The 27,229-nt window shown below is 37.6% G+C and overlaps 1 protein-coding gene across 1 annotated transcript in view; it reads right to left on the bottom strand.

Moving 5' to 3' along the window:
- DMD (dystrophin) overlaps positions 1 to 27,229 on the bottom strand; it is a 1,795,368-nt gene that overhangs the window by 691,527 nt on the left and 1,076,612 nt on the right. Inside the window, exon 46 of the mRNA XM_068961890.1 lies at positions 9,199 to 9,431. Coding sequence (XP_068817991.1) covers positions 9,199 to 9,431 — 233 coding nt within the window. The remainder of the gene's footprint in view (positions 1 to 9,198; positions 9,432 to 27,229) is intronic.

Below are 27,229 nucleotides of genomic sequence, written 5' to 3'. Positions count from 1 at the left end.
GTTGGATGGCATCACCGACTCGATGGACATGAGTTTGAATAAGCTCCGGGAGTTGGTGATAGACAGGGAGGCCTGGTGTGCTGCAGTCTGTGGGATCTCAAAGAGTCAGAAATGACTGAGCAACTGGACTGAACTGAACCTTAGTTTATGCAATTTTAAAACATTGGAACATATCATACAAAAATAAATTTTCACCCCTAGATTAATAAAGATTAATAAGACATCTGGAAAGAGAAGTCTAGTTTAATTGTCTTCTATATGAGAGAGGGAGGCACATATTAAGAGGGAGAAAATAAATGATTCATTCCTTCAAATATATATAAAACTGAAAACACCATATCATTTTTTCTTTTGTGGCAATTATCACTCTCTGTTTTTTATTCTTCCCTCACAGAAGATACACTCTAAAACTGGAGCCTAAATTATTCTTATTTTTAATCCCCGAGAGTAGATAACACTGACATCTTTCACCATCATGTGTTCAATAAACTACAGATAAACAAAACCAGTCTTACACTGAAAGCCATTAAAAGGTAGTCATTATATTTCTAATAATTTCCTTGTGACATTGCAAGTCAGAGGTCTCCAAAGTAGGAAGTGAGAGAGGAAAGAAATAGTAGTAGTATTTGTTTTCATTGCAGACTATTAAAAGTATCTACCACTTTATAGATATTTTAGCAATATGTGTGTGTGTGTGTGTATATATATATATATATATATATATATATATATATATATATATGCTGTAACCTAAGTAATCATTTATAGAAAACTGTGGCTAAATGAACAAAAACACTAATAGATCCATGCTTTATCTCTTCTTCAATTATTTGCTAACATACACAGGAAATCAAATTTAAATTCAAACTTATTCCACTATCACTTTCCAGCATCATTTTATAATATACTTTGTAACATGGGTTTTCAAAGACAATTTGTTGAATTAATGAACAGAGTAGCATGTACCTGACACTAACATTACCTAGCATTACCTTAACAGTGAATAATAAGGATCTAATTTATAACACACTGTAACTTCTATAACACACTGTAACTTCAATAATAGACTTCAAGGACCCCAAATTATAAAAGCCTCCAAAGCAGGTAATAATAGTTGGTGTATAATAACATTATGCAGCTTTCAAAAAAGATTCAGAGACAATGAATTACTTATATTGCTTTCTTAGAGAAGAGAGATCCCAGATTTTAGGTATTTTTGTGGGGAAAAAAAAAAAAGCCATTTCATATAAAGGAATCCCTATCTAAACCCAAGCAAGAAGATTTCATTTGTTGAATAAGGGAAACTATTTGTAAATACAATTCACTATTTAAAAACAATGACAAACATAAACTTCCTTATCAGAATCCCAATGTTATTTCATTGAAAACACAATATACTGGCTTTTAACAGAATTTATGTAAATATCATGGTTCAGTTTTACTTGCCAAGGTTTTGACAGAAAATTTTACAGTGAACTGAATTGAAATGTAGTAAGATTTGCATTTCCATTCACATACACTGAAATACGTGGTTTGGTAAAGCTTATGTTTATCTTTAAGCAAAAACAAGTGTATATCATTTTCCATCAAAAAGGTTATTATAGTATTTTGAAAAATGGATTTTTTTGTGTTTGCAACTCTATGACTTTTGTATTTTATGGGAGTTAATTTTGCCATGATCTGAGAGTATAAGTCATACTACTGATGACATATCTTAATGATCTTCAGTGAAGATAACAGTGAATTTGGCTCTCATGAGGTAAGGAAAGAAAACTGCATGCAGAATAGTGATCCACAGCTTTCTACAGGAGACATGTACATTTTTCAGAAGATAATTGTAGTACAAATTTGCAAATATCTTCAGCCAAACATAGTGCCATATTACTCTCTGTAGAATGCAACACATCTTCTACATATAGGAAGGCAGTAAACTCTGGTATGGTGTTTCTTATACAAGGTTGTGCAGAAAAGAACAGATGAGATGAGCACTGGATGGTTGTTTGAGAAAAGATGAAACAACCACTGGATGGTTGTTTGAGAAAAGATAAAAACAGAATAATTAATCTCTTCACACTAAGATGACTGTCATCTAACTTTTGAAATCTATTGGATACCCATGGAAATAAACTGTTTGGTTTTTTATTGTAGTGGAGAAATGATGAGATGTTTAAGAAGGGGTAGGCCCACGGAAAAAGAAGAAACATCTATTCCCAAGAGGCCTGTATTTCCATTAGGGCATCTACATTCACGAAGTGACTGTATACCAAGTTACTATATTATCTGTAACCTTTCTCATTTGTTGAATAATGGAAACTATTTGTAATACCCTCTTTTCTTCTATGCTCATGGCAATAGAATAATACCAAGAACTATTCTGTTTTTAGTTTAAACAATTGATGCCATTGTCCCCCAACTCCCACAATGTTCCACTTAATCCTTCTAAATTGACGCTAGACATGTTCTTTTGTCATCAGATTATGGTTGAATGTATTTGACAAAAATTATAATCAGAATGCTTCTCGAGCCATGCAATTGCTCTTTGTGTAGATACAGCCAGAGTTGAAAAAAAAAAATCATAGAATTTTTATTAAAGACTCTGACCTTAACAATAAAAAAAATTAAGCACATCCAAGTAATTATTTCCCATTTAAATATACACTGTACCCACAAAAACTGCTTATTCAATCTTTGGATAATGAAATCTCCCAGGTAGCAGTATAATGTACAGTTAAAAATGAATCTTGAACAATGCTATTATCATCTTGTCCAGATTGGTCAATTTGTCTCAACCCCAACCTGGAGAGGTCTTATTAGAGGACAAAACTCTTTGCCTATTCGATTCTTTATTCAATACAAGTGCCTGTGGTTCAGATTTAGTGGTGAATTACCCTGAACACCTGGCCAAAATGACTTGAAAAAAGACTGTAATTTATTTGGCACAGGTAATCAGACACTAGTAGAAAAAATAGTGATATCTCCTGGCCACGTAAATCCTATCTGTTGATAACAATCCAATTATCTATCCACTGCCCAGATTTTCCATTTACAGCTCTAGCTCCCCAACCCTCTCTCCTGCTTACCTTCCATCCCTCCTTCTATTTCTCCTTTCTCTTTTCCTGCCTTCCTTCCTGCTTCTCTTCCCTTCTCCCCTTCTTTCTTTCCCTCCTCTCTTTCTTTCCTTCTCTCCTCCCCTTCCTCTGTCTCTCCCCCAACTTCCCTTCCTTAAGGGTCATACTTAATCATCACTTTCAGAGGAAAACTCTAGACATATTTTCTCCTTCACTGGATATATTATGTCAGTAAAAGAAAACTGTGAATAATTGTCAAAACAATTTTACTTCAGAGCAATTTTACTTAAACATGTGATGAAATAGGACAAATATTTTTTATCAGATTTCTCCGACACTAAATTATCTATTACAAATCATCCTCTGCTATAAATTCCCAATTTTAGAAAATAAACTTAGAGCTTCACGGGTGTTTTACTTTTAAAGGCTTAATTTGCATATTTCACACACATCTCTATTCCTCTACAATAGCATATTTTTTACTCTAAAATTAAGCAGTCGAGTTGCTTAATATTTTAAATGGCTACATATAACAATCTTTTACAAAATTATAGTTGTAATGTTAACTTTCAGTTTTTGCTTCATATAATTCACTTAGTAAATATTATCTTCATTTCTAAATGGTAGCAGCCCCCAATTTTCTAAGATAAGAATTTAATTAAACAATTTACACTAAAGGAGAACAGAAGCTTAATATCAAATGAGTGATTTTTCAATTTCAGGCCTAGAACTATGAAAAGCTAACTTATTCAAATGCCATCTTGTTATTCCCTTTCTGGGGACCGCATTTTAATCACTACATCTCTAAAGTTTGATCTGAAGTTAATAAAATAAAAATTAAGTTCTCCCAGAGTCATAAGATGTTTTGTTACATCATCTTTTCTAATTTCTGATGCTCTGCAGCTACAATTACAATCCCCCAACTCTAATCTCTGTAAAAAAATGAAACTTATTTATCACATTTCATTCACATTATCCAGAAAGCAATCTATGTTTTTTGGAGAACCAATTACTGAATGTGAAGGTGTCAAAATTGTATTTATAGTACTGGGGCATAAATAGTTTTATTTCAGGTCTCTATACTGCAAAGTTGAAATAAACATATTGCTTAGACTGGGGTAGGGGTGGGGGTAAATGATCTCTCCTCCAGTGTAAGGAGCTTTGGAAGGAGAGGGGTTTAAATCAATGTTCTCTGCTCTCTTTTAGCTAAGAGGTGGGGGTGTGACCTAAGCAAGGTCAGCTGGACTCTTAGAACTTTAAATTTTGAACAGCTACACAGAATAAAGAGAAAAAGAGGGTCACAAGGAGACTCAAGTAGAGCCTGCTAACTAAATGCCCAGGCACACTTAGATCCCTTTTTTTTTTCTGGGTCTTCTTCCATTTGTTTTTGTTCAGTTGCCAAGTCATGTCCAACTCTTTTGCAACCCCATGGACTGTAACCCGCCAGGCTCCTGTCCATGTGATTTCCCAGGCAAGAATATTGGAGTGGGTTGCCATTTCCCTCTCCAGGGGATCTTCCTGACCCAGAGACTGAACCCACGTCTCCTACACTGGCAGGTGGGTTCTTTACCACTGAGCCACCAGGGAAGCCCTATCTTTCCGCACTGCCTTCATGCTAATTAGAGCAAGTTTACTTTCTGCTTGATTTAATCAGAGGATATTTCTGTTGCTTGCATGGAGAGAAACCTATCAATAATATGCAACTAAACTACATTTGATGCTTTTATCAGTACTTCTTTGTTTAAAAGTCCTTAAGGGTTGCCACCACCTGTGGGCCATAATCAGAACTCCTTAGTCAATAGTGTAATAGTTGTGTAGGATGGCTTATTTTATAGCAGATTAATGAATTAAATTGTATAAATCTGTATGGATAAAAATATCCAATCACTACATTGTACACCTGAAACTACTGTAATACTACATGTCAATTAAAAAAAAAAAAACAAAAACCCTCTGTAGTCTGGTAAGGAAGAATCCGCATATTTTAGCTCTACCCTTCTCTATGCAACATCAATTCCCTCCTCATTCCCTTAGTTCCAGCCAGATGGAATCACACTTTCTATAATATACTGCACTGCTTACCTCAGTGAAAAGCACTTGGCCTCTGTCATTTAATCTACCTGGTTAATTCCAACTTGTTCCTAAATGCTTGGCTTGGGTTTTATCTTCTTCAAGAAGCTTTTCCTGACATCCATCCTCCTCCCTGGCTTAGTTAGATGTCCCTGCCATGAACTTAGTCCCTGGAGCATCACCCAAGGATATCCAGGGAAGCAGAAAACTGTGGTGATTAAGGGTGGGGATTCTGGGACCAGATTGCTTGAGTTCAAATCTCACTGTTGTCTTTTTACTTTGTGTCCATGGGCAAGTTACCTCTTAAAATATTTATTTATTTGACTGCATCAGGTGTTAGGTCTGTCATGCAGGGATCTTTTGTTGTCTAGTTGCGGCACACAGGTTCAGTTGCTCCACAGCATGCGGGACCTTAGTTCCCAACGAGGAATTGAATCTGTGTCCCCTGCACTGCTAGGCAGGTTCTTAACCACTGGACCACTAGGGAAGTCCCTTGGGTAAGTTACTTAGCCTCACTGTGCTTTAGTGTAAGTCTCACAGTACTGCTGTAAACATTAAGTAGTACACACAACGGCTTCCCTGGTGGGTCAGATGGTAAAGAATCTGCCTGCAATCCAGGAGACCTGGGTTTGATCCCTGGGTTGGGAAGATTCCCTGGAGGAGGGCATGGCCACCCACTCCAGTACTCTTGCCTGGAGAAACCCCATGGACAGAGGAGCCTGGCAGGCTACAGTCCATGAGGTTGCAAAGAGCCAGACACGACCGAGTGACTAAGTCTACACACAGATACACAAAGTACATAGAAAAGTGGCTGGGACATCATTAATGCTAAATATGTGCTAAAACTTACTTCTAACAGAGTGCTGTCAATGCTTTTTCCCCCTATCTTATCCAACTCTGTATTTCCCAGGCAGTAAGTAGTAGCTCAATATAAACTTACTATAAGAATATATGAATAAACAGGCAGATAGCGTTTTTACAGTTTATAAAGCACTTGTGGGATACTGCCTCATGTCTTATACCTCAAACAGTAAAGTTAGAATTTATTTAAAACTCCATATATAGGAGATACTTATTTTCTGATATCATAATAAATACTTCCCCAAACTCCTCTTTTTTCTTATCCCCCCCACACAATTTGTTTAATGTTTATTTAGAGTCATTTTACTGATCATGTAGTGACTGAAGCTATACAAGGCAAGAATTGGCAAGATCTTTATAATTTTTTTTTTCAGTATAAGGGGAAGAAGCAGGAAAACCACCCCTACTATTTAGCAAGAGAAGAGAGATTACAGGGGTGTGTGTGTGTGTATATGTGAACAAATTTAAATACAATTGACCCTTGAACAACACAGGTTTGAAGTGTGCAGGTCCAATTACATGTTTTTGTTTTTGTTTTTTAATTAGCAGAGTTGACCCTCCCTATCTGCCAATTATAGGACTTGAGCATCTGCAGATTTTGTTATCCATGGCGGATTTCAGAAGCAATCCCCCATTGGATTGACAACTGTACTGGCTTTCCGTGACCCCAGGCATGGCACTTGAACTTCTCTGAATTACTTTTGGACCTGTAATTTAAAGACCATCACTTTGAAGAGGCATCAAACATTTCACAAGAGAGTGTATACTGCCTTCCCCACTCTAGTATCTACTGGCTTTTAAAGGAGGCTGTAATGTCATGGGCACAATGGGGTCCAGGTGTGGAAATGAGCTCTTATTTTTATGTAATATTATTATAGACATATAGCACAAAGGCCATGAACAGGCAGATTTATATAGCTTGCTTAGAATCTAATATTAATCACTAACATTAGTTGAATAGTTTCAGTGATCAAGGCAAGGTGGGAAGCATTTCCATGTACAACCCAATTGCATCCTCATGATCTGCTATAAGGAAGATAGTGTCATTATCTACATTGTATAGACAGATGACCTCAGGCTCAGAGAGGTTGAATAACTCACCCAAGGTCACACAGCTGTAGTAGAGAAGCCAAGCTTTAAACTCAGGCAACCTAATTTCAAAGCCCTTGTTTTAAACATTATAACACACTGCCTCCTCTGGTTAGGGATAGTTCCAGAAGTACTGGTATAACTCAATATGATGCTGTGAAAGAATGTGCCTCTTGTTTCCGTATATAATGTGTGTGTGTGCTCAGCCACTCGGTAATGTCCGACTCTTCGCGACTCCATGGACTCTAGCCCATCAGGCTCCTCTGTCCATGGGGTTCTCCAGGCAAGAATACTGGAGTGGATTGCATTTCCTTCTCCAGGGGATCTTCCCAACTCAGGACTGAATTCAAGTCTCCTGCATTGGCATGTAGACTCTTTACCACTGAGCTATCAGGGAAGCTTGCTGTATATATCAGCACATTGCAACTGTAAAATGCTTAGCATTGCATCTGACACAGACTATATATACAAATACACATGTATCACCAAATGGCAGCTACATTTACAGTTAATACTGGCAGGCAGTATACATTGTAAGAACACAGGCTTAGAAACCAGACAGACGTGGATTCAAATCTTTGTTCTGCTACTTATTAGGAGTGTGATATCTATGAGTTTCATTTGCTTTTTGGGAAAAATTTGGCTAATGATACTTGTCATAAAGCAGTAATAAAACCAACTATACATTTATACAAATATATAGATAACTATATATATATTTCAGAGAAGGCAATGGCACCCCACTCCAGTACTCTTGCCTGGAAAATCCCATGGACGGAGGAGCCTGGTAGGCTGCAGTCCATGGGGTCGCTAAGAGTCAGACATGACTGAGCGACTTCACTTTCACTTTTCACTTTCATGCATTGGAGAAGGAAATGGCAACCCACTCCAGTGTTCTTGCCTGGAGAATCCCAGGGACGGGGGAGCCTGGTGGGCTGCCATCTATGGGGTCGCGCAGAGTCAGACCCCATAGCAGCAGTAGCAGCAACAGCATATATATATTTACATATCTTTATATTCAAACATAACCAACACTATATGATGTATGTGAATGTGAATTCTTTGAGCCTTGCTCTCAGAAGAGGAAACAAGATCCAGAGAATAGTTTGACCACAATCATGCACTTGCAAATGACAAAGAAAAGACCACTGAATTCAGGTCTTCTGAGTCTAAGATGAAGATACTTTAACTTCAGGTTGCTTAGTATTAAATAATTTGCATTCTACTGAATTGCTGAAGTTCATTTTAAAAAGAAATCTGTCTGCCCCTACTCCCTGTTTTTTCAAAAAGTAGCTCTGTAACAGTTAAACAACTTCAGTACAATTTATTACTTCTTCAGAATAAAGACTTGAAAAATCATTTACAAGTGAAAAGCTATAGCATATAAACCTTTCAAAACTACTTTTCTTATTCATTCAGAAATATAAAAGACATAGTAGTATATTTTTTCTAGCTAGGTAAATCATATTTATTTCAGTGTATTCTTATGTCTTTCATTGATGTCATAATTTTGCAGAGTGGATTGCAATGAGGCTGAGAAATGCAATCTTTGCATTAAAAACATGTTTGAGCATAGCATTAAAAGTAAATATGAATATTAAGATCTATGTTATTTAAAAATGCATTATGTTTTGTTACTTTTCTTGTTTGTAGCTTATTTTCAATTATCCTTATCACTGGAGGAGGAAAATTGGCATGGACAACTCAGAAGACTGGATTATTACATTTGATTCTGGAATATATTTTGGCTGCAGAGTACCAAAACAAACAGTTTAAATGTAAATAGCTCAAATGAGGTATTTATTTGATGTAAAATAGATTTTTAAAATACTAGTTGTTTAGTGAATTTCATTAAGCCAATTATACTTTAGGGGTTATGCTTTTTTACTCCCAGTATTTCTGTGCAGTTTATGGCTGTTTTAGACAACTGCATTAATTTGTTTCCTTGATCATATTTGGACTGAACAGAGTAAACAGAAGAGTGTGTTGGCTGATGGAAAAAAGCTGTATAAAAACTGGTGGCAAATGGTCTTGGAGAATTAAGTGACTTGTGGAAAGTCTTCACTTTCAAGACAAACCTCTGCCAACTGTGATCTGTTTTCCCCCATACCTTCTGCTTGATGATCATCTCGTTGATGTCTTCAAGATCACCCACCATCACCCTCTGTGCTTTCAGAACTCGATCAAGCAGAGACAGCCAGTCGGTAAGTTCTGTCCAAGCCCGGTTGAAATCTGCCAGTGCAGGGACCTCCAACAGCAAGGAAGATGGCATTTCTAGTTTGGAGACAGCGGTTTCCTTGGCAACCACAGGTTGTGTCACCAGAGCAACAGTCTGACTAGGAGCTAAATTTTTTTTAAAAAGAGAAAAAAATATATTAGAAACACAAGATAAGAAGACAATTTCAATAAAAATAAAACTGATGTAAGGGCAACAATTTCAACCAAAGTATTATTTATGACATCATGTGTTTTTCTCCTAACCATATGAACACTTTAGACAGTACTGCATGATAGAAAAATTCAAGATCCCAACTTTTCATTAATAAACATTTAACAGTCTTTCAAATGGTTTTGATTATCCTCATGGCTGAGCAATTAATTTAATTTAGAAAGTCCTTCTCAATGACAATTATACAGGTTGTGGAACTGGTAAAGAAAAATAGAAAGTATTCAGACTGTGCCAGGTGAATAAGTTTTACCTATTTTTTTTTAATCAAGAGGGGGAAAAAAAGTAAAGATTGGATAAGATCTTATTTCAAACTTACGATTTCCCTGAATAGGAAATAAATTACTTTAGTGGTGGACTCTAGAGAAATCAAAGCCAATGAAATGTTCTTGTCTTTGCTCTGTATTTTATATTGGGAGCGGCTTATATATATATATTTTTTCTTTTGCTTTCAGACTGGTAATAAAGAGGCTAGCAGGGAAGAAAATCTAAGCTAGTTATTTTTGAGAAATGAGAACTAGTAATGTTTTTTCCATTTGGATAATACATGGTTTCAAAGTTATAAGAAATATTAAATTAATATGAATAATGGTGAACACTGTAGTGTAAGGTAGCATATAGTAATAGTTAGGATCTGAATTTCCAGAGTAAAACCCCCCTGGGAGAGAATACCTCTTTCTGTCTTAGGAACACTGTGACCTTGGTTAAGTCACCAAACTTCTCTAAATTTCAGGTTTTCTCTTCAGCAAGTAAGGATAATGATAGGGTTAATGTCATAGGGGCAACTGTGTAGATTCAATGACTAATACAAGACATGCACATAGCACAATACCAGGAAGATAAGAGGAAAAATATTAGCATAGTTCCTGACACTAGTAGGTAATCGTGTTAGGTATTATATATATATATATATATATGATAAATAAGAAGCAAAATGATAAACAAATATGGTGAGAAGTTAGAGATAAGGGATTGAAATATATAAAATATTTGGGGAAAAACTCAGCCAAAGGCCTGGTATAGCCCTAAATGTACTGAAGGACTGAATTTGCTGGTGTGAACTGATACTAAATATTAACAAACAGCTTGATTATCACAGGTGAGTGATGAAAGATATGGAGTGTCACACTGAGTTCACAGGCAATGGCTTCTGGAGCCTGATACACGCAGGAGACTGGTAGTGAAGAAACAGTGGCCTGCGTAGTTCAGAAGGAAAGTTTTGAGTAAAGCTGCAAAACACAGCATCTCAATGGGAAATCTTGGTGGTATGGACAATAAGGCAATTATTCTAGAAGCATGAAGAAAATGTGTCATATGGCATTCCATTCTGACGTGACCATAAATGACTTTTCATGGTTATATCACTTTCAGCTTTTTTAAGGTTGTCTTTTTGTTAGAGAAGATGATGAAAGGAATGGAGGCATGTCTCCTATCTCTCAAGATTCTTGGGGAGAACAAGAGGTTCCTACAGGTGGAAGAAGAAATCTTGAACAAGGCAGAAAGAAAAAAAAAAAGTGACCTGACAGATAGTGTTGATGTATGGCAAAACCAATACAATATTGTAAAGTAATTAACCTCCAATTAAAATAAATAAATTTATATTAAAAAAAAAAGCTAATGCCAAGATTGGGATTTCCCTGGAGGTTTGGTAGTTAAGATTTTGCTTTCTAGTACAGGGGGTGTGGGTTTGATCCCTGGCTGGGGATCTAGGATCCAGAATGTCTCATGGCCAAAATGCCAGGGTACAGAACCAGAGGCAATATTGTAGAAAATTCAATAAAGACTTAAAAAAAATAACACCAAGAAGTAATGACTGAAAAGACAATGATACTGAGAAGATGGAGAAGAAATAGTTTCCCAAAGCTATCTCACTACTCTAAGGTTTTTTCTAGAAAGCATGAAACATAATCTGAAGCAGAAATAGCATCCTGTGACTTCATAGTCTAGTAGGAGAAAGCATGAGAGCCAATAGGTTCTAAAAATCTTAAAAGGGATTCCAAGAGAAGAGCCGAATTCCTGGAGAGAACACATGGGTGAGGATGAGAAGAGAGCTAAAATAAAATATCACCATAGGAGCTAACTGTGGAATGCCTAGCTGACTAGGAAATATGGACAGATTGTTCTTAAAAAAACAAAACAATAGATATTCTGGCAATGCACAGTATTTTGGGGAGGATTTCAAGGTTCTGGGAGATGTCAGATGCTTTTTTTTTAAATGACTTGAAAAATTCACTGTCAAAAGAGAGTAGGAATGAGATTTTTTTTTTTCTCTAGACTTGTTTCTGACCAACAAAGAAGTAGCTTAATGAAGTGGAAATGATCACGTCATCTTAAATTTCTATATAGCCAAGAATAAGAAGGCAGAGAATCATCAGACCTCAATTGTTTTCTAGAAAGCACATTTTTTTTGGAGTGGGTAAGTCTACTGGAAAGAAAGGCTAGGACCAGAGATTGAAAAATAATGTTTTAAGATGACTAAAAAGTACAATTAACATTGAGAGGGTAATATCACAAAATTCTCCAATGGGGAAAAAAGTATCACCAAGTACAAAGACAGCTGAAAAAGATTCAGAGGAGAGTTGAGAGGCAGAGCAATGCAACCATCTATGCCACCGCTATGGGCAAAGGATCTGATTTACGGACTCATCGGGCAGGCCACAGTCAAAGCTGGGGTTTTTCCAGTAGTTATGTATGGATGTGAGAGTTGGACCATAAAGAAGGCTGAGTGCCAAGGAACTGATGCTTTGGGACTGTGGTGCTAGAGAAGACTCTTGAGAGTCCCTTGGACAGCAAGGAGATCGAACCAGTCAATCCTAAAGAAAATCAACCCTGAATATTCATTGGAAGGACTGATGATGAAGCTCCAATATTCTGGCCACCTGATGTGAAGAGTTAACACACTGGAAAAGACCCTGATGCTGGGAAAGATTGAGGGCAGGAGAAGGGCGTCATAGACTCTAGCAGGTGATGACCTCTGAATACATGAATGAGACCAATCCTCCTAGTACTGCTCTGACAGTAGACACACTGTGTGTGTTTTTCCCTTCTGCTGCTCAACCAGTGTTTATTGGCTGCTCACCTTCTAAATTAGCATGAATTTCCAGGTCTTGTGCTCTCTGAACCAGACTTCCGACTCTAGCCTCATCTCCCTCCATTCTTCCCATATTCTTGGTCACCTCAGTCTCTATGTGGCATTCTCCAATTAGAACAGACCATCTCACACTTTTTTGCCCTTCCATATGCTCTATATACTTTTAAAAAACTCCTCTCCCTTCCCCAGACAAAAGCCTCAATTCCTTTTCAAATCCCAACTCTAGATTTCTGTCTTTTTGGGGGGTACCAGGGTAAGTTTATAACTAAACATCTAAATAAATAAATAAATAAATAAAAATCTCTCTGAGGCATTGAGTTATACTAGTCTTTTGGGTCTTAAACACATTGAATCTTTAACATTTTATTACTAAAATGCAATAATCACTAGGAAGAACAAAATCTTGCACCATTATTAGGTTTGGGGATTTTACGATGGCTACAGCATAGCTGATAGTACTTCAGAGCTGGATTCTGAACTCCAGAAACTTTGGGTCTCCAAGAATAGACAAAAAAGTGCTATAAAAAACTAGAAAGAGGCAAATTTTCATCTATCACACACATTTTTAGGGCCAATTCTATCTATAACACTACTTGGAAAATTTTTCATTCTTCCTAAAAAGACTTAGGGGCTTCCTCGGTGACTCAGACAGTAACGAGTCTGCCTGCAATGCAGGAGACCTGGGTTCAATTCCTGGGTTGGCAAGATCCTTGGAGAAGGGAATGGCTACCCACTCCAGTATTCTTGTCTGGAGAATCCCACAGACAGGCTACAGTCCATGGGGTTGCAAAGAGTCAGACATGACTGAGCAATTAAACACAAAAAGACTTGCCTCTAGATTCATGTATGTGCATACACTTTATTTTTTTTTTATTAAGCAAGATGCTTCAAAGGAAAAATTTTGAGGTCTTATTTTATTATATATATCATATACCAACTCACGCTGCATTTTCAGATGCCTTTATTTTTATCCAAAGAGAAAAAAAAATGAGGTTGTTTCTTTTCTATGTCGTTTTACTAAAAACATAAGCAAATCACCTTATTAGGTGGTCAAGACGTAGTTTAAGTGGTTTTGCCCAGACTGAGCAACAGAATCTTGATGCCAAGTGTCAGGGAGGGGTATTTACTCATTACAGGGGAGTCCTCTTTTAACTGTATAATTTAAAAGATGCAAAGAAGATTTGTTGAGAGTTCTCTCAACCCATAACCCTAATTAGGGAAGCAGTTAGGATATGTAAATGAATACACAGAATCTTAAGCACAAAATTCTAGGATGGGTTTCCAGGTTCTCCTCCTTCAGAAGCACCAAAAATGGCTTCCCCTCCAGCCAGTGGGGATCCTTTTCTTCCTGTTTAATGCCCCCGCAGTTTGATATGCTTGTTGAGATATCCGCCCCTTGCCTCAGGCCACCGCCCAGGGTCACAAGAAGTTGGCTCTAGTAATGGTTGCTTCAAATCTCTGCTTCTTTAAAACCAAGGTCATCCTTCTCAAGTCTGAAGGAGAAAGTATCTCTTCCAGCATGGGGAGGAGTCTTTATGGTGTCACACTATTAACCATCGCACCAGCAACAGGCGCTAGTGTCCTTGGTTAATCAGTTCATGTCAGAACGGCATGTATTACAATGTGTATAACTAAGCCAAGTAGATAGGTTATAAAGATAAATAGACTGACACATCATATATATGTATATATGAACAGATAAGTGCATATACACACACACAGACCTTGTGTAGTTTGACTACTAATTGTAGCATAATGTGTTTCATAGGCATTCATTAGAAAATTAAAATAACTTTACTAAAAACTATTTCCTTTCCATAGTTGGCATACAAAAAGTCAAGCTCAAAATTGCTGAAAGGAATCAAATTTGGCAGACTGGAATAGTAGCATGAGTAACAGTAGGTGTAATATACTATTGCAAACCACAGCTTTGCTCTGAGTATTTTATTAATTAAAAGGTGTTGGCTTTAGGAGGAAACTCTCATTTTTTCAAAAGTGTTTGAAGAACATTTCTGTAGTCTAAAATTTTAATTGGTTTCGAGGGTACATGATTAGTCAGACTAACAGCTTTACTTAGAGCTTTAGAGGAACTACCAAATCTTTTAAAAAACACATACACAATGTGTTTGGAATACTTTCTTTGAAGTAGTCACACATGGTTTTTCTGTAATTCACGAGTCTCCTTTGGTTGATAAGACAACAAGGAACACATATTCTATTTCTAGCTTTGTTGTATGAATGTGGGTAATTTTTGGTTTTCTTTCCTTTGATATTTGAAAAATCAGTCACTGACTAAAATGATAAATTATTGGACTCACACTAACACAGATATCTAAAAAGTACCATTTTGTATATGTGGTTAAATTGAATTATTATCTAACAGTAGCTATAGGAAAGACTGTTTTAGCTATTATCCATATCACCAATAGATAAAACAACTGTTCTCCATGCAAGCAACACAGGGAAAGTTTTCTTTTTGAGTATTTAGAAGGATGGCGTGTAGTTTAATAAAACCCGTATGAGAAAGTGCATGGTACCAAAGTTAGAAATCATGCATAGACTCTAAAAGAAACTCACTTCCCTCTAAATATGTGTAGTCTACAAGTACAAGTGAAAAATTAGAAACAAACACTGAAACCATAAACATGTATTTTTGTCTATATTGTTTCTCATCATTCTAAAGAGGAAATAATATATATGATTCAACTATCATCAATTATTTATATTTTAGCACAGTAGGAGCTTATATTATACATGGAAAGTCCTGGAGAAATGGAACTTAAGGATTCATGATAACCAACTATGTTTCTGGACTTGAGAAACTAATTAGTTGACAGTAAGACTCATAGACATTTAAAGCTTAGCAATGCTACTTTATCACTTTTTAATTGATTCTTTTCTTCTACTAAGTATATAATCCAAGTAAGAAATATTTTCTGCCACTTGGAAAAGAGATCACCACCTACAATCTCACCACAAGCATTTACTCAGGGTTTTCTACATGCCAGGCAAGGTTATTGATAAGCCCCGTTTAATGTTTACCAAATGATTTTCAGGTTGGCATTATTTCCGTTTTACTAAAAGGTAAGATACCTTGCTGAGGATTTCACATTAACAAATGACAATGCCAAGACAGTGTACTTAACCACTATACCTATTTCTAAGACTGATATGATCATCAGATATTTTTTATACATGTCCCAGTCAAAATATAATATTATTAATTACTCAAATACTTTTGACTCCAAGAGCTGTAGTTTATAGCCTATGGTATCCACAAAATCATCTAATGTTCATTCTAATTAGGGAGAGAAGATCACCTTGAAATACTCACAAAAATATGGATTATAAAAATCAAGTGAGGGAATTCACTGGTGGTCCAGTGCTTAGAACTCTGCATTCTCACTAATGAGGGCCCAGGCCATATACCTTGTTGGGGGGCTAAGAACCCACAAGCTGCACAGAGTGGTGGGCAAAAAAAAAAAAAAAAAAAATCAAGTAAATCTGGTTTCTCCCACAAGTTGAATATTATTCTTGAGGACCATCTCCAACCTGACTTCACCCAAACAAGGATCCTTTCTACACTAATTTGAAGACAGAAATAGCCTTTTTTTGCTTGAATCTTTTAACTTGTATACATGAATTCTTATTCATATATGGGTTCATAACTCATATGAATTCTTCACACATACAGTCAATAAAAAGCAGTGTTTCTCAACCTTAGCACTGTTGATATCTGGCATGGATAAGTCTTTGGTGTGGGGGGCTCACCTGTGCTTTGTGGGATGTTTATCAGTATCCTTGGCCAGAGTACCTTCCCAGTTTTGACAACCAGAAATGTTTTCAGACATTATCAAATGTTCTGAAAACGACCGGGGCAGGGGGCAGGGGGAGAGGGGGTGGGGAGGCAGATTGCTTCTGGTTCAAAATCACTAATTCAAAGGGTTTTAAATTTCTCTTCCTCAATCTCTCTCCTTCTCGTGTGTGTGTGTGTGCGCGCACACGTGGTTTATATACTTGCCTAACATTTGTAGTGGGCATGGACATCTTTTACATCACATTGGGCATCACATTGGTAACCAGTGGTCACCAATCTTTTGGGCACCAGGGAGCATTTTCGTGGAAGACAACTCTTCCACAGACTATGGTGGGGGGATGGTTTGGGGATGATTCAAACACATTATATTTATTGTGCCTGTTATTTCTATTATTATTATTATTACCCCAGCTCCACCTCAGATCATCAGGCATTAGATCCTGGAGGCTGGGGACCCCTGCTTTAAGTCCATCTAAGTTTACGCTCTCCTATACCTTAGAAGTATAGGTTAAGTGAAATTCAGCACTTCTCTTAGCCACAGGATACTGGGCAGACACTGAAGAAACAGTAAATCCTTGAAGCTAAGGCTATGAGGGAACAGTAAATAATATGACACAGGCAATGTCATGATGATAAAAGTGAAAGCTTCTCTGGTAGAGAGTAAATGGCCACAAATTCTTTCTCTTCCTGCATCTATACCCTTGTCATGAGATATTCCAGATGCTCCCATCAAGAGCCGTAGTATATTTCTCCATTCATTGAATATGGATGGGATATTATTAAACATGACACAAGCAAAGGTTTGAGAAATTCTTGGCCATTGGGCTATGCGTGGAAACCTTTCACCACTATGCAAACTTCACTGGCCTACTGAGTGATGATGGGCAAGTGGCTCAGTCACATCCATTGTCTCATCCAATAATCAAGCACCAAACACAGGAGTGAGGCCACTGACTACCAGTTGACCATTAATACATGAGTGAGTCTAGCTGAGACTAACAAAGGAATCACCTAGACACACCCAATCCAAAGCAGACCCCCAAATGATGAGCTAAATAAATGATTCTTATTTTAAGCCACTACATGTGCGAGTCACTCGTTATAGAACAATAAATGATACAACCTCCATTTTTACCAATTAAAGACTTGCATCCAAAACAAGTTTAAAATGGTCCTCGCATTGCTACAGAAATAAAAAAAATGTTGATCCAACAAAGAGAACATAGTTAAGAAAGAGTCTTCTAGTTAAAGTGTGAAAAACAGAGAACTGAAGATACACATAATCATTCTATGATGCCTATAATTCAGGCAGTCAAGTCAATATTTTATAGGATATTTGAAAAGCCAAGCCTTTAGTAAAAATTCATTGTTAGTACACTTAAAACTATGTAAATGAAAAGAGTGGAGAATGAAATAATGATAGCCATGAAGCAGGCAGACCAGTGCAGAAAAAAAGGGAAGAAAAGTCAGATCAGACCATAAAAAAGACCATGCTATTGATGAAGAATGATCATCAATTCTAAAACTGACATCAGAATAAAATGCATACATTCATTTGGGTATAACCAGCTAGAAAACAGGGCTTCCCTGGGTAGCTCAGCTGGTAAAGAGCCTGGCTGCAATGCAGGAGACCCCAGTTCGATTCCAGTATTCTTGGGCTTCCCTCTGCCTGCAGTGCAGGAGACCTGGGTTGCGAAGATCCCTTGGAGAAGGGCATGGCAACCCACTCCAGTATTCTTGCCTGGAGGATCCCCATGGACAGAGAAGCCTGGTGGGGTACAGTCCATGGGGTTGTAAAGAGTCAGACACAATTGAGCGACTAGCCACAGCATAGCAGCTAGAGAACATTGCATAGTTCTCATAATAGCAAATACACTGCTGTTCTAGCAAAAATTTTAGCACCTTGAAAAATTCTTAAAGGATCCAATCTGCTGTTTGTTTTCAACAGAATTGCCCCTACCTGAATATTAAAGATAAGATTCTGTAGTAAAACGTGAACAAAACCAGGTAAGCAGTGTTCTCCACATAATTCAGTCCAAATGAGTCTCATATTTGCTTGGGTAAGCTATGTTTTTACCCTCAGAAGCAAAATAACTAGCAGTGAGTTTTTCAAGTTGTTAAACATGTGCCAGGCCCTCCCTCACAAGCCTCACGCTTGAGATAAGCTACTTAAAAGATCAAATTTATCCTTTTCTTCATCACCAACCCAGTGTGATGTCTGATACACAGTGGCCTCAACCAACATTTGCTGCTGTTGTTATCCAGATTAGAATGAAGCGGAATCCTGAAGGGATGCATAAGAGAGAGGGAAGGTGATGGAAAGAGAGATTGATTCATTAGAGTCTCAATCTAGAGTTTCATCAGCTAGAACAAAGCAAAGGAACCATTAGCTCCAACATAAATGAAGTAGTATTAAGTAGTCTTAACATGTAAATTCTTTTGGCCTAAATTCATAATAATACCTTACATCTGTACAGAGCTATACAGTATAAAAGCGTGAAAGTGTCACTTCAGTCATTTTCTCCATTGACTTCTCACCATAACACTTGAGTGTGGGCAGGGAGAGCAACATTGCTTTCAATTTGCAGGAGAGGAAACTAAGATTTGGGTAAATTAAAATACTTCTCCAGGATCAAAATCTAGTAAATTACATGGAAATTCCCAAGCAATCTATATTTTAAGAAGGAAGGCTCTGAGTTGACTGATGAAAGAGGGATTCATGAAAAACCCAATTAAAAAATCTGCAAAGGATGTGAATATACATTTCTTGAGAGAAGATACATGAGTGGCCAATAAACACATGGAAAGGTATCAACATCACTAATCATCAGGGAAATGCAAATCAAAGTCAGAGGTGGGGGAGGGAGGAAGAGAGAGAGAACGAGAAGAACAAGTGTTGGTAAGGATGTGGATAAATTGGAACCCATGTGCAATGTAGCTGGGAATGTAAAATGGTACAGCCTCTGTGGGACAGTATGGAGGTTCTTTAAAAAGTTGAAACTAGAATTACTATATGACCCAGCAATCATACTTCTGAATATATTGTATAGCCAAAAGAACGGAAAATAGGATCTTAAAAAGATATTTGGACACTGATGTTCATTGCAGCATTTTTGAAAAAGGTCAAGAGGTGGTAAAAACCTAAATGTCCATTGATAGATGAATGGATAGGGAAAATGTGGTCTAGGTATACAATGGAATATTATTTATCCTTAAAAAGAAGGAAATCCTGGACTTCTGAGTGGTACAGTGGATAGGAATCTGCCCACCAATGCAGGGGACATGGGTTTGACCCCTGGTCAAGGAAGATTCCACATGCCGCAGAGCAACTAAGCCCGTGTGCCACAACTACTGAGCCACAATACTGAGCCCACCGGCCACAACTGCTGAAGCCCACTGTGCTCCACAACAAGAAAAAGCATCACAATGAGAAATTCACACAACTAGAGAAAGGCCGTGCAAAGTAATGAAGACCCAGCACAGTAAAAAAGAATTTTTTTTAATGAAATCCTGTCATATGCTATAGAGTTTCTGTTTGCACGATGAAAAATTTATAGAGATCTGTTGTGCAATGGCAGAAAATGAACACCCTGTATACTTTAAATGGTTAAGATAGTACATTTTATGTGTTTTTCACTACAACTTTTACAAAAGGAATCCATAGACCAGCTGAAGTGTGGACTTTTTCCTTTCCCTTCTGGGCTAAGGAGATTTAAAAGAGATCTTTGAATACCAAAATAAAGACCATCCTGTAAATATCAGTGGTTCTGACACATGTAGGCCCAGTGAAAAACAACCAATTTCTTTTTCTGTCATTACACCTCCTTCTTTGTAACCTTTGTGGGGTAAAGAAGAATATGCCAAAACCTCTCTGTGGTGGATATTGTGGGGCCCCATAGCACTTCTCGTGGAGTCGACGGACCCACACACCAGGTGCTGTTAATAATGACTGCTAATGCATCCCTCCCTGAGGCTTGCTGTTGGTCTGTACAAGGATATTAAGGCCCAGCTCACCTGCCTGAATTTTAGACAACTATGAAGGATGAATCCAGCTCCAAGCTCTCTGTTAGTTTGGTTTCAGTTCAGTTCAGTCACTCAGTCGTGTCCGACTCTTTGCGACCCCATGACTGCAGTATTCACTGCTCTGTGGATCAGCCTCTCCCGCTCTGTCCAGTAACACCGCCCTCACTTCCTTACCAATACTCATTCCCACTATACCTAATGAATGCAACTTTTTGTCTCAGAACATGTTTCCAGGAAATCCAATCTAACATACCGTCTTTGACCCCTGAGACACCTAAATACACGAGTTCCTTTCTAATACATAAAAGCAACATGGCATTCAATTCTGGGGTAATATTATTTAAATTATGTATTGACATCACATGTTGTATAGTTCAATATTCAGCTGAATGTCCTGGAAACTTACCAAAAGGCAGGCAACCACTTGGTGGCATATTTATTACTTAAAGGTTTATAAAAAGGTTTTTATACTCTGCTTATAGCTGAGTTTCAAAGCTGGTTATAGCAGCTTTGTAAGTGAAATCTGAACACATCCTATAACTAAAACACCAAAGAGTTTGACAAATCCCAATACTAAAGTCTTGAACTCTGTCTCTGTAATGACACTGGAAATGTAACTGCTATCTTGTGTTAGTTTGATCTGATTGTGCTGAGCTAAACTTAGCTTTTAAAGTTCTGGGTCAGTAAACACCTTACAAACTGCAGGTATGGCAAACACGCTAACTGAAGTAGCTCAACTAGCTCCATCAAAATCAATTCATGTTTTCATTTAACTTGTAGAAGAGCATGCAGTGCCCACAAGTGCAGTAACTATGAGCAAAACAATAGGAACCAAAAATCAAAGGTAGAAAACAAGTACCATTTACAAAGGGAAAATTGCTTGTTACAGGCACAAAAATAAGATTATGATGTTTGTTTCTTTAAATCATGCTCACCAAGCCATCTCAAATTCCTTTTCAAGGAGAGGTAATCATAAATAAAAACACTGTTAAGTGGTTATAAATCACACTATTGAAGCAATAGCATAATTACTCTTAGGAGCAATGCACATACTTCCTATCGTTTCAGACCCGAAATCTCATGGTCCTAATCCTTTGGATGAATGGGTCTCAAATTAAGAGCGTAAAGAGAGCCTGGAAAAGCTGTGAGTCTATAGTTCATGGTTTCTGAAATAGGAGCATAGCTTACTTTTTCACTTAAAAAGATTTGTGAAGCTGAACCTCTTATTTCTGCTACTTAAGAACAGAAAATTTTATCGGATCAGGGCTAATGTTTATTCCTTTAAAAGAATCAGTAAATCATATTTAAACCTAGCAACACTGGTACTATTCCCATGATGTCAGTGTTTTATATAAAAGACAGAATTACACCAAATTTTTGCATTTGAAAATAGTACTTGAAAATGAAGTTTTAAGTAAAGTGGAGTTATATTTCTATACTCTAAGGTAAAGTTAATTACACAGTCCACAACAGAAAACTATGCTTCATTTTTTTTGTTAGGAGAAAGGTAACATTGGGCTGTACTCTACAGGCCTCCCAGGTCTGTGTGTGCCCAGCTTCCAGACCAAAGAAAGAACCTAGAGTCGGTGACAGAGACATCAGTGGTTTAATGGTTGGAGGAGCTTACATGTCTGAAGCAATGTCCTGGAGTGACACCCCAGTGAGTGCAGTGACCGCAGGTTGGGCAGAACATGGTGGCTGGTAGGCTTGCTTCCAAGGGGAAGGGGAATTGACCTCAGGTGGGCTCATCAGTTACCAGGGAAACCAGTAGAGGGCACACCCCTCACCACCCCTTTGATGAGAACAATCACCAGCTGGGGCCTGAGGCGAGTATGGAGGAGGGTGTGTGTGTGTGCACATGCATGTGCACACTTGCGTGCGCAAGCGCACATGCACTCAGTTTGGACTGACTCTTGGTGACACTGTGGATGGTGGTGGCCTGCTTCACTGTCCATGGGATTCTCCAGGCAAGAATATTGGAATGGGTTGCCATGTCCTCCTCCAGGGGATCTTCCTGACCCAGGGGATCGAAACTGCGTCTTTTCTGCATGGGCAGATGGATTCTTTACCACTAGCACTACCTGGGGAGCCCATGTAAGGAGGTCAGTCCTGTGCATAAGATACAGGTGAAGCAGGCACTAGTCAGGCAAGAGATGGACAGAGAGCAAGAGAACAGCCATCTTGAGTCAAAAATTGATGTTCCCTTTATCCCAGGATATTTTGGTTTGAAGTAAAGTCTATTTCCTTTATTATTGTTAAAATTACAGCCTATAGAAGAAAGTAGAAGTCAGGAAAGTAGTAGATTCATCCCAATTTCACAGCTGCATTTTTTATAGTTGCCAAGATGTGGACGCAACCCAAGTGTCCATCAATCAGGAATGGCTAAAAATGTGGCATATGTAAACAATGCAATATTACTCAGGCATAAAACAGAATGAAAATTTGCCATTTGCAACAACATAGTTGCACTTGGAGAGTCTTATGCTAAAGTGAAATGAGTCAGAGAAAGAAAAGAATATATTATATGACGCCACATATTTGGAATCTAAAAAATACAACAAACTAATGAATACAACAAAAAAGGAGATTCACAGATATAGAGAACAAATTAATGGTTACCAGTGGAGAGAGGGAAGAGGGGCAAGGCAATATGGGATAGGGGATTAAAGGTACAAACCATTATGTATAAAATAAATAAGCTACAGGTATATATTGTCTAACACAGGGAATATAGATAATATTTTATAATTACTATAAATGAACTATACCTTTACTATAGTATAGTAAAGTATAACTTTCAGTTCAGTTCAGTTGCTCAGTCGTGTCTGACTCTTTGCAACCCCATGGACTGCAGCCTACCAGGCTTACCTTTAAAAACTGTGATCACTATATTGTATACCTGTGACTTATATGACATTGTATATGAACTACCATTCAATGCTGCCGCTGCTGCTAAGTCGCTTCAGTCGTGTCTGACTCTGTGCAACCCCATAGACGGCAGCCCACCAGGCTCCGCCGTCCCTGGGATTCTCCAGGCAAGAACACTGGAGTGGGTTGCCATTTCCTTCTCCAATCCATGAAAGTGAAAAGTGAAAGTGAAGTCGCTCAGTCGTGTCCGACCCTCAGCGACCCCAGGGACTGTAGCCTACCAGGCTACAATATATCAATAATAAAATTACAGCCTATATTAACCTATGTTTTAAGACACAAAGATTTAAAGGTGGAAATTCTGCATTGTTTTTCCTACTTTTGTCCTACCTCAAAGGCATGGCTGTTATGTGCCAATAGATATTCTTACCAAAAATTAATTTCTATATATTCAATTCATAAAGTACACTTTTCGTGGAAAATAAGGACCCGAACAGAAGTAAATAGCTAGGCAGAAAGGTCAATTCACTAACAAAAAGTGGAGCCAATTCACTATTTTCAGCATGACGTTCCCATTCAATTTGATGTAACAGTGGAATAGAAGAACGTAAGGACTGAAGCTTTCTGCCATAAGGGTGATGTCACCTGCATATCTGCAGTTAGTGATATTTCTCCTGGCAATAAGCAAAGAGGAACTGAAGAGCCTCTTGATGAAAGTGAAAGAGGTGAGTGAAAAATCTGGCTTAAATCTCAACATTCATAAAACTAAAATCATGGCATCCAGTTCGATCATTTCATGGCAAATAGATGGGGAAACAACGGAAACAGTGACAAGCTTTATTTTCTTGGGCTCCAAAATCACTACAGATGGCGACTGCAGCCATGGAATTAAAAGATGCTTGCTCCTTGGAAGAAAAGCTATGACCAACCTAGACAGCATACTAAAAAGCAGAGACATTACTTTGCCAACAAAGGTCCATCTAGTAAAAGCTATGGTTTTTCCAGTAGTCATGTATGGATGTGAGTTGGGCCATAAAGAAAGCTGAGCACTGAAGAACTGATGCTTTTGAACTGTGGTGTTGGAGAAGACTCTTGAGAGTCCCTTGGATTGCAAGGCGATCCAACCAGTCCATCCTAAAGAAAATCAGTCCTGAATATTCATTGAAAAGACAGATGCTGAAGCTGAAGCTCCAGTACTTTGGCCACCTGATGTGAAGGACTGACTCATTGGAAAAGACCCGGATACTGGCAAATATTGAAAGCAGGAGGAGAGGGGGATAACAGAGCATTAAATGGTTGGATAGCATCACCGACTCAATGGATATGAGTTTGCGGAAGCTCCAGGAGTTGGTGATGGACAAGGAAGCCTGATGTGCTGCAGTCCATGGGGTTGCAAAGAGTTGGACATGAATGAGTGACTGAACTGAAGGACTGAAGCACTGTGAGACTGAATTGCTAAAATGGACAATCTTTGTCACTGACAGTGGCGGCCTAAGGTCACTGCAATGGGGTGACTTTAACAGGTGAAACAGTAACAAGTCAGGGATCTTTCATTCATCTATTTTCAGGGATGATCTTTTGCAGTTTATTGAATCAGATTCTGTTATCACTTAGTCATATAAGTGAGTAAGTAAACTATTCTATAAAAATATGTTATCAGTCACTATTTTTCAATGCCATAGACATAGAAATTTAATTTTCAGAGAAGTTAACTTATTTTATATACCTAGAGCCATAGATACTATATCTGATGGCATGATCAAAAGTTGTTTCATTTGAGAGAAACCGATCATTTAACAACTAAAGAAATCAAGGCCTAAAGTGTTGAATGGTTTGTCTAAGATTTCTATTCCCCAGCTGGCTTGAGACCAAATGAGGACCAGAATCTAGGGCTCTGAATTCTCAATTCAATAAGCTTTTTACTGTGCCAGTGGTTCCCATTAGGAACATGCTTCTGCAACCTCAAAAATGTCACGTGCCTCTGCATAATAATCGCATCTCCAGATTGCACAGATTGAGAAAAATAGTGACAAAAATCCACTTATTCTGAATTCAGTCATATTCTAATTTTACATTTTATTTATTGTAGTACCATTTAACATCACTTTGAAAATATCTACTACATATATGTGGGGACACATAACTTATTTGATCCACAGACAACACTTGCTCAATGATTTGAGAACTGCTTTCAGTGATACTAGGAAATCTCACTAATCTCCAGCCTCTAGGTTGAGAATCTCTATCACGCTGATCACTGCTTCATGATATTACTCTGATCAAGTATCTTGAAAACTCCCGTTCCTTCCCCTTACAGTTGATTTCAGTAAAGTATTGCCAAACAATGGTATCATGATCTTTTAAGGATGGCTTATATCACAGATGGAGGTTCCCTCATGGCTCAGATGGTAAATAATCTGCCTGCAATGCAGGAGACCTGGGTCTGATTCCTGTGTCAGGAAGATCCCCTGGAGAAGGGAATGGTAACCCACTCCAGTATTCTCGCCTGGAGAATTCCATGGACAGAGGAGCCTGTGGGTTACCATCCATGGGGTTACAAAGAGTCAGATATGACTGAGTGACTAACACTTTATATCACAAACAAAAGCTGAATTTTTGCAATGGTTCATTAGTTTTTATAAATTAGAGGAGATTGACGATTGTCAGTATCGCAGTACTCTCAGTCACTTAACATTCTGATACGCTTTTCTGATTGTGAGAAGAGGGCACAGTCAGAGCTTGAATTTGGCTATCCTGCAGGTTATTTCACTCACTTTTATGTATATTGTAGCCCCTAACATGAATATACCCGTGTATATATGTGAATATCACTACCATGTGTAATGAGATTGGTGAGGTAGGGAGGAGGAGGAGACAAACGGTGAGAAACACCATAGGACCATGTTTAAATATCTGAATTTGCCTTCACTTTACTTATAGAAAATTATTTTCTACTACTTAGCCCAAATGCCCATGTTGTCTCTGACTAGCCAGTCTCTTCATGAAATTCTCAGTATGCTTTTATTCTTTAGAAAATGAATCTATCCAAGCTGTTCCTCAGGCTTAAGTACCTTCTTCACTTATTCTAATCCTTCTTATCTTTTATGATCAGAATCTCATGTCACTGAGGTCTTTGTTGACAACTTGAGTTACGTCTGAACTCTGAATTCTTATGTTGATGGCAGTTTTATGTAAAAAAAAAAGCTGTTTGATTACATATTTCCATATATTATTCTTTACTGATTCAATTATAAAATTTTAGAATTGGAAGGAATTTGTGTGAATTCCAGTGCTGAACTTTAAAATCTGTCACCTCTGAACATTGTAAATTTTAGACTGAATTGTTTTGAAAATAATTCAGCAGACCCTCGAAATTCTCAAGATGTGTATCTATGGGCCCTTGCATATCAAAAAATAGATGTGGGTGATCAGCTAGATTTATGTAGGTCTTAAGGGATTTACCTCTGCCTAATAGATTTTTAGAACATGAGATTAGTGTTAAAAGTTTTACATATTTGAGCCAGTCCAACCATCCAATGGTGTAAATGTTGTCAACCCCACTAGAAACCATTACGTAGCATGGACCTTCGGAAAGTAAATCTCTACCACTTCATATGAATTATTTAGCTCAGGACTACATTTTAAGACTTCCTATTTAGATTATAAAAAGCAAATACATCTCTTATTTTGAAAATCATTTTAGTCTACACAAATCATTCTGATTATTGGCATTATAGCAAAATTTTCAAAATATAAGAAATGTTTTCAAAATGTTTATCATTAGAAATCAACATGAATATTTTATTTCATATATTTTCCAAAAAGAAATAATGGGTTCATCAATGAGAAAGCTTTTATAATGTGACTTTGATAGTGTGAATTCAGTCTAACAGAAT

Source organism: Capricornis sumatraensis, chromosome X, assembly GCF_032405125.1.
Source record: "Capricornis sumatraensis isolate serow.1 chromosome X, serow.2, whole genome shotgun sequence".
Taxonomy (NCBI): Eukaryota; Metazoa; Chordata; class Mammalia; order Artiodactyla; family Bovidae; genus Capricornis; species Capricornis sumatraensis.
This window is presented reverse-complemented; position numbering and strand designations above follow the sequence as displayed.